Source organism: Aplidium turbinatum, chromosome 4 (assembly GCF_918807975.1).
Source record: "Aplidium turbinatum chromosome 4, kaAplTurb1.1, whole genome shotgun sequence".
In the NCBI taxonomy this organism is placed as follows: domain Eukaryota; kingdom Metazoa; phylum Chordata; class Ascidiacea; order Aplousobranchia; family Polyclinidae; genus Aplidium; species Aplidium turbinatum.
In genome coordinates this window covers 5,246,473-5,255,781 of record NC_137475.1, presented here as the reverse complement: position 1 = coordinate 5,255,781, position 9,309 = coordinate 5,246,473, and the positions used below count along the sequence as shown (strand labels likewise).

Below are 9,309 nucleotides of genomic sequence, written 5' to 3'. Positions count from 1 at the left end.
TAGGCTCCAGTGCCCGTCGACCGAGGGACAGAGTGGCTTCTTCGCGACGAAGCTCAGCAGGTTGGATGCCAGCGAGAATGGGGAGATTGTCCAATGGTGTGGGACGCAGGCATCCGGTCACTGTGCGCAGGGCGCTGTTTATGGCAGTGTCGATGTTGCGGCAGTGAGCACTGCGGCACCAGACAGGTGCACAGTACTCTGCTGAAGAGTAGACAAGGGCTAAGGCTGCTATTCGCAAAGTGTCAGCCCTCGCCCCCCAGCTAGAGCCTGCCAGGCGCTTCAGTAATGCAGCGCGGGATGTCAGTTTCTTGCGCAGTGACACCAAATGGTGGCGGTATGTGAGCGATCTGTCTAATGTCACCCCAAGATATCTTGGCTCGGGGCAGAAGGACAGAGGTTTTCCGTTGTTGTGGACATGTAGCTCACGATCAGCTTCCCGATTGTGTAGGTGGAAAGCTGCTGCCACAGTTTTGGTTTCGCTGAGTTTCAGTCGCCAGTTCTGGAGATAAGCTGAGATAACTGAGATAAGCTGAGATAACATAACATGACTCAAGCGTTTTGACATGCTGTTGCTTTTCAAATAACAGTAGCTTCAGTTCAGTTGTTTTTTATTTCTGACCATCATATCAAAACAATACACGTCAACATAGCAAAGGTCGAGAAAAAGGTAGAATATATAACCAGCCGCTTTTAACCTTGCTTTTGATATTTTTATGGAGTCTGTTGGCAAACATTCTGTTTCAAAGGTGATGAGGGGACCATGGACGAAAAAGTTTGGGAACCACTGGTCTGGATAATCAGGCATCAGCTGTGGAACTAGGCTGCTTGTTGCTCAAACTTGTGGCAGGTGCCACACAAACTGGTGGTAGGTGCCGCGGCAGGTGCCACTGCCACAAATTTGTCACAACCCCTATTGGCTTGTTGAGTAGGCTAACCTGAAATGAAAAACAATCTGGCATATTACATTTTTGTTCTGTTTTTGTTCACATACTTGCACCAGTTTGGCTAAAATGTCACTTTGCCTATGTTGTCACTTTTCACTTTCTCCTATAGATGACAAGTGAATTATACTGCATTTAGAAAAGGATAACAAAGTCTTTACCCTGACTTGTTCAATATGGAAGTTGTATTGGCATGAAAGATGTGACATGTTTGCCATAAACCGAGAATGGCACCTTTCACTTCAGGTTTAAATTACTTAATTACTGATATACGGTAACCAATGCATCAGGCTTAAATTACAATTATATTTCTAATTCTGGAACAAAGAAGCTTTAAGATCAAGCGGCGTTGGTTCGACTTTCGGGGTGTGCGCTTGAGCGATGCACATATAGGACTGCTCTCCATTCAGCGTCATTTCATTGATGGAATAATTCCCCGGCAACAATACTTCAACAATTGGAAATTTCAATTTGTCAATCTCGGTGACCGGGCCTGCGTCAGTGATTCAAAGCCTCTACAAGTATGCGAAACTGCCAGGATTAAGCTCTGCAAGAAGCTTTCCCAGTTGGAGGATAAAGATCCAAAATAAAATAATTAATCATAATTTGAGTTGAAGTGAAGTAGGCTATATGTGGAAGCTGAGCTGTGATACCTCTAATGTGCCTATGATTCACAGGTATCTAAAAGTCGAAATTTTGTGATGAACCTTGTTGTTATTGTCATTAAAATTTGACTTAAAATTAAGTGAATTTACGTTGAACATTGATGTTGAAGGATATATATACACACAATGTCAGCTGCTATCCAAAATACTGGCCCAGAACCTTTAGAAAAAAAGTTTTTTGATTTGGTTGTTCAGCCTCGAATAGAACCGGATGCAGCACCGAAGGCATCATCATCAAATGCTCCTAAAAGTGCAAGAAAGCTTGAAAGAAAACAAAGACTGCCTATGAATTTTGAAAGGTTTGTCTTTAAATATGTTTTAAAAGCAACAATTGTTTCAATATAGCCTATACTTTTTGCACGTTAAAGAGTAATGACTGATGATGCTTTAAAAGCTGAATGCATTTCTTAGTTTATACATTTCAGAAGAAAGTCTACCTGGGTTGAATTCTCAGGGCCCAGAAAGTTTTTTTAGACATCTGTTTGGTTCAGTTCAGTTCATTTATTTGTCACAAACACAAACATGAAAAGAATACAAAGTATACAATAATAATCGGTTGTGTGTCATATGACGAGGAGACTGCGAAAAGACCAAACGGTCATCTAGTCAGCAGCCACCTCAAGCTTGGTGATGTAGGCCTAAATAACATATATACAGTAAATACACAAACACACATACAAAAAAAGAAAATCAAGCATTTGGTGATACAGATACACATGTTTTCATGTGTATCTGTATGTAATATTATTGTGTTCTGTAATATTATGTGTCTGTATTTCTACATTTGTAACGTTTCGGTACCGTATCAACTTTTATGTATTTCCCAGGAATAGATTTTTGGTGGGACATGTAAGAAATGAAAAGAAAGAGACAGTCAAAGCTACTCCACCAGTAAGTAAAAGATACTTTTGAAAAGCCCTAAAATGACATTTTTATTTTTGTATATATGTTACATTAATCTATATAATCTGTAATGGATTTCTTTTTAATTACCGGTATGGTTTAGGTGGAAATTCCAAAGAAGATACAATCTCTTCAAATTCTATTAACCCCCAATCCATCGGCAACAATATTGCAATGCAGGATATTACATGAGGTATAACCAGATGACATGAGTAATATTTTGAAATTAAACTGAAGGTGTTACTAAGAAAAATCTATGCTCTTTGAAAAATCACCGATAGTTGTCTCACAAACACTATATATATTAATGCCATTTTATTTATATATATATTTATGGCAAAGAAAAAAACTGTTTTAATGATAATAATTATTGTACAAGAAATGACACTTATTGATAAAATGTGTAATATGCATGCGCGTGGATCATACTCGCCGACTTCTGGGGGGCGGCGCTCCCATAAATTTATGGTTGAGGGGCAACAAAATTGGTCATTACAAGTAGTGTTTTAAAGATAAAACACTTCGCAAAAGAGATTTAGATAATTTAAACTGACTTAAAGAATGCCGAAAGCAAGAAAAGCCTACGTTGCTCTTGCCCGCAAAACAGCAGCTGATCGCATGGCTTTCTCATACGGCACATGGAAATTTCAAAGTAGATGGTAGAGTAACTTACGCTGCTGGAATAGTCACGTAACTATTCACTGCAATATTCAGTAAACCAGCTAAATTAAACGCGCTATTTTCAACGAGGTCTTCCCGCTGTGAGACAATTATGATTCAACAGAACGCATTGTTTTCTTCGCAATGTGTGAGAATTAAATCGAAACCCGATAAAAGAAAAGGTGTTTAATGGTCTTGGTCGCAGATATTGCTTGCATTAACAACGTCTTTTACCGCTATTATCACCTAGCTAACCTGACATCATTGTTTTATGCGGCCGCTAAGGTTTGACATCGACTTAATGATCACGGAATGTTACGCATTAATAAGAACGATTATATCCTACACGCAAAAATAAAAAAATGATCTCTTAAAACAGCTCTTTCTGTTTTGTCTCGTGAGCTTTGCATATTGCTCAACAAATGCATAAAGTTTAGAATTGACAAGAAATCATTGAATTTGAAAATTAAGTTTGAATCATTGCAAATAAACGTATTCAAAACTTTTACTTAGGCCGACGCAATTTCACACTCCGTAATCTACGTCGACAATGGTTTTTAGTGCGTTTATTTTGAACACTGCCGAGCTGGAGACAACAGCATGTCCCGTGTTAGTTGAACTTGCCTTTTTGAGGTGAAAATCACTTGCGAACATTTCGACCTTTACTCGAGTATGTACTATATGGCCTACTGTATTCAATAAAAGACTACAAAGACTTTCAATAAAAAACAGAAGAGAAAACACTTCGTCGTTGTCAACGCTTTGAAAGTAAGTAATTAGCGAAACGAGGTTAATAAAACTAGCGGGTTTTCACTCTGCTTGAGATCATGATTTTTTGCGTTTTATTTTGACAACTTCACTGTCTTGATCGTTGTTATTCACTCACACGAAAAGGAAACGAATCGTTTTGTTTTCCAACTGTTCCAATTATGAGCTAACAATATCAAAATTTTTACGACTAGGCGTACTGCATGTGTAAAACTAATCCTTTCAAGCAGCGGTTCTAATAAATTCGGTTTGCGACCTATTTGTCAATATAAACAAGACACTAAGCTTAATCAAATACTATTTTAATTGAGTAACATAGCGTTACGGTTATGACGTCATCACCTTTCTTGCCCCCTAAGGTTTTTTGAAAAGTTGGCACCTATGGTGTGGATAGTCATTGATAAATCTTCTGTTTTTAACATATGCATATCGGCAGCCAGCTGAGATGAGAACAATCGTAGAAGATAACGTTTTCTTGCAATTTGGTCTCAACAAATCCACTGGTTACGATGTCTCAATTACCATTTTCCATTGCACAAATTATTGTGATAAGTGGAGATTGACGCTTTGCAGTCAGCAGTTGCACATAACCGACTTTGCTTATTGGGCCAGTATTGGCATGAAACTGCTGTCCGTTGCTGCTATTCCTTCCACAGCTGACTGCCAATGTACATTATTCAACAATATGGAAGGAAGAATATGGTTTGCATGATCACTTAGTTGCTGCTTTACCAGTGACTGCTCAGTCAAGTGATGACAATCTGATGCAATTTATTGGATGAGTTGCATAACTTAACTTTTTCTAAACATGGAATAAAAATGGCATATATATACCGTATACACTTTACAGTATTGAATTGTGACTTCTATCTATCATTTTATAACTGCAGACAGTGGCACAACATCATTTGATTTTATTTTGTATCAAATTAAAATTGTAGTAAACACGTTAGTGTTATTATATTAGTTTTATGTTTCTTGACATAGGTTGATCCTTTTTTGTTTGATGTAGCTTTGTAACAATGATATATACTTTGCTGTACATCAGATCAAGCATGTTGAGCAATGCCATGCTTTACTGGGAAAAGCAGACAAGCAAACTTCCAGCAAAGATACAGGATCCACTGATGATACATCGTCTTCAGAAACTCGCACCAATGTTCCACAGGCAAGATTAGATTTTATACCATTAAAACCAGTTAATTCAAATTGTTTTGCAATGTCTTAACGTTTATTCAAGGGTTGTTTCATGTTTAAAGGGTTAATTCTGTATGACCATAGTGAAATCGTATAGCAATGCGGGTTGTCTGGTGTTAAACACCCGACCTGGGATGATTCTAATTGAGTTGTCCGCTCGCTTACCACCACCAAGTTGAATGAGTTTACATCTTAGAATCATATAGGTCATGTTTAGTTATGAGTGATGAAGAAGCATAGATCAAAAGTTATTGAGCCTATACAGTAGTTTGTAAATAAAAACTGGACATTCATAAGGTTGTCTCAGAAATTAACTGTCTAGTGACTGGCTGCAGTGCCTCCAAAGTCACTAAGCTTTTCCAAATGGGACATGTGATGCGGTGATGGTTATTTCATCAATTTGTTTTGAATGCATGCAATGTTCGTATGTCCATGTGATACATTCACAATCATTGAATTGAAAAGTAAGAAAAACATGATGAAAGATGTCGCTTCTTTCAAGACAGTCTTATTCTGTAAATATTTACATTTATATAATCGAACAAAAAAGACAAACTTTTAATGACTGCGCTTTGGGCTCACCTCACTAGAGCTTTTACTATGACCAAAAATTGAAGCTATTCAGCTTCAAAGGCTACCGTATTCACTGGGTTATTAAAAGATCATTATTAGTGTCAAATTTTCTTTTACAAACATTTAAGACAAATATACAAACAAGTATTATGTTTTTTTAGGTCATTGAACTGGGGTTGGTGGGAGTTTTCGAGTTGATACGTGAAACGGCCGCACAACATAATGCATTGTGTTGCAAAGCCTTGCAAGCGTTACTTAATATGTTGCAAGGTCAAAACTTGGAGGCAATGAAGAATGAGCCTAAAGATGTATTAGGTTTGTATTGTAGTAGTAGTAGTCCAGTTTTAATCCGGTGATTTAATCCAGGTTTGTATTGTTGTTTGTATTCTAACAGAAAACTTTCTGTGATATGGTGAGCGGCGTTGAATCAATGTTTTATTCTAGTTAAAGTCATAGCCGATTTTTATAGGCGTTGTTAAATTACTATGCAATATGCCTAACATGCATTATTTATTTCTATATTTTTAATTGTGTAATTTGGATAAGTTTTTGCTGTAGTAAGCAGTTATTTGGAAACATTTTATCGTTTGTGGAAAAATATTCAATTATATCAGCAATGGAGATGAACATTAGGTATGGCTGAGATCGCAAATTACATGGTTATACTGTATCATGACTTGAATGCTTGTTCGTATGTTTGCATTTATTATCACGGAGTTTTACGTTTAGTTCAGTTTATTTGTATTTCTGACCATCACAACAAAAACTATGCATGCCAAACAGAGCAGTGGTCTTGAAAATGTAGAAGCTATAAAACGCAAGTTACGTTTTAACGTCCTTGAGACCGAAATAGAATAATAACTAATCAGTTTAAAATTTGGGGTCTGCTACTATTCGGTGAGTCCGATTCGGTGAGTTCCTAACCTCTAACCCTAACTCCTAATCCTAAAACGGCAATGATAATTAAGCTACGGTACCCGATATTTAAAAAAAAACAATTGAAAAAATCACCGAATGGAGATCGGACTCACCGAATCGGACTCACCGAAACGGGCCATTCCGTAAAATTTGGCACGGTCGCAACACCTTAAATTTAGAAGCACTTTTCACTCTGAAATACGCTATCATTCTGCTTTCTATGATGCTTTTGCTTGTATACCCCAGAGAAGCAGTAGAGATAGAACGATTGATATTTCATATATTATTGAATGCGATGTTTTCTTGCAGAAAATCTTTTTCAAACTCTTCTTGTTTTATCACGGATGCCGGAAGATAATGTTGGATTAGCTGCAGAGGATTGCATGGAGGCAAGTCTGAAAACATCACTGCCTGAAAACGGCTCGGCTGCCGATACTACGAAAAGTACGTATGTGTCTTTTCCTAAGTTTCAGTAAGATTTTTGAGTTTATGTCTCAGTTCCATTAACTTTTTCAAAGATTTTATGTAATTTCTCTATATGCGCAGATACATTCTTAATCCAATATGTAGGCTATAATGGAATGCAGTTCTGATTTATGCATGTGTCATATTCTGCTGCATTTTTGAGGTACGTAAGCACGTCAGCACACTACTTTCTTGGCCAGTCATATCTGATCGAATCTATACAAATTTTGAAACAAATAGAAATGCTTGACCTATTTATACTTTGTATGGTTACCGACGTTACCGTACTTTACAAAGTAAAAGTTTTCAATCCTATTTTACAAGAACCGTGGGGTCGTAATCGGAGGGATTTTGGCTTGTCGAGTTGAGTCGTTAAAAAAAAGGCCAACTCCAGCTTGACACAATACGATGAACAATAAAATTTGCATTTTTTTCAAAATATTGTTTCTTGTTTTCCGTATTTGCGCTCTAAACCTTTACCATAATATAGAAGTGTTTGTTCTTGTCAGTTTTTATGAATTGCCATATCAATTTCGATTACAACTTAAGTGAAATTAAACAAAAAAAAATCTGATGACACTGAAACCGGAGTCGGATATTTTTCGCCCGACCCCACAACCTCATATTTTGCACAATCATTGGTTCAATTTTCTTGTATTTTTTTGAATTAATTTTAAAACCACTTTGAATGTGATTTTAAAACGTTACATTCTTACTTTAATTTCACTGTTTTTTCAGTATCAAGCAACATTCCTTCTCTGGCTTGTTCGTGTCTATTAAGTTTGGTATTTGCATGGGGCAACACTGAAAAGATCCTGTCAGTTGTAGCGTCGTTTATTGCTGATTGTTCCAACCAGAAAGGGCCTCTGTATATAAAAGTAAGACTTCTGGAAAATAATTAAGTTGTCTAACGTTTTCCCCCAAATTGGAATGGCATATGGAAGTTGGTGAAATCCAACACCAATTAGCCAAATAATTTGTTTTGTTGATGCTGGTTTTGAGTTATCAGTTGCTCCCCGCGTATACCAGTTCCATGTATTTTGAAAGGAAACTATCTGTATATAAGTTTTTAAAAGTGTGTTTTGATTTATATCAAAGCAAAAGAAAAATATAATGCCGCATTGTTGTGTAGTGTACGAAATGATATGCCCTTTATATGAAATCAACTGTTGCCCTACCGAGAGTATTGTCTGTCAGTTTCCACACAAAAAGTGCATTAGAACGTATGTATTATTATGCTAATGAAGATGGCTGACGAAGGCGTGTCAATGTCATTCATCCAAACTTCATTAGCGTAATAACAGACACGTTTAAAACAAAATTGTTTTTGCGTCCTTTTTGCGTGACCAGGTGAAAAAACAATGCAAGTTTGATGAAACACAACGTTTGTGTCTTTTCCTCATCTTGTGGCATCTCCTCAGGTCCCAACAACTTTCATTGAGTTACAGCGGACAGTGTTGGCTGCAGTACTGGGAAAGGACCACATCCCTACCCCACTGCAAGTTGGTATCCAACAAGGGGCGCTATTCCGCGCATGGCCTGTTGTCGAGTTAGCGTCGCGTGAGTAAACCTCCCTTTGTTTTTATTATTGTTATGTTTACTGCCCGGCGGTAATTTCAGTGATTAGAGTTCCCGATAATAGTATTTTCTAACTGAATGATATAAGTTAAATGCAATATTTTAAAATACATCAGCGTTTTTTCAATTTAAAAGTAAGGTTACGCGACACATATCAAGCTTTTTGACAAAGGTGTAACTATTTGCTTTTAGATGACAAAGATGCAAAGATCTTGTCCCTACAATGCGACGGCTCGTATCTCTATGCTCTATTCGGTAACTCCCTACTCATCAAAATTGGCACTGGATACAATTCCACGGTCCACGGCCACGTCTATAAGCAACGTGCTATACATGACATTGAAGGCTGCTCTGCATCAAATGTCAATATTCCAAGACATTTATTCTACTTCAAAGTAAGTATATTCTATGTGTTGGTCCATGTGCTACAATTGTTTTATCAACAATGTACTGCTGTAGTTTCTTCCAGCTTGCTCTTATTAAGTTGCTAGTGGAATTAAAATTTCTAAATTAAAAAAATTAACTATAAACAATATAGCAGAGAGAGAACTGCTGAGATTATCTAACTTGATATTGTTGAAGTTTTTATTTCAACCTACTAATGCTGTGTTGGAGCATACGTATGAATTAACTATTGAAAA

The 9,309-nt window shown here is 37.0% G+C and overlaps 1 protein-coding gene across 1 annotated transcript in view; it reads left to right on the top strand.

The window, feature by feature from the left end:
• The first annotated feature begins 1,732 nt into the window (after positions 1-1,732).
• Positions 1,733-9,309, top strand: part of LOC145768851 (E3 ubiquitin-protein ligase MYCBP2-like) — a 72,583-nt gene continuing 65,006 nt past the window's right edge. Inside the window, exons 1-9 of the mRNA XM_082580457.1 lie at positions 1,733-1,905; positions 2,434-2,497; positions 2,613-2,702; positions 4,986-5,105; positions 5,869-6,022; positions 6,935-7,069; positions 7,829-7,968; positions 8,512-8,650; positions 8,870-9,063. Coding sequence (XP_082436583.1) covers positions 1,733-1,905; positions 2,434-2,497; positions 2,613-2,702; positions 4,986-5,105; positions 5,869-6,022; positions 6,935-7,069; positions 7,829-7,968; positions 8,512-8,650; positions 8,870-9,063 — 1,209 coding nt within the window. The remainder of the gene's footprint in view (positions 1,906-2,433; positions 2,498-2,612; positions 2,703-4,985; positions 5,106-5,868; positions 6,023-6,934; positions 7,070-7,828; positions 7,969-8,511; positions 8,651-8,869; positions 9,064-9,309) is intronic.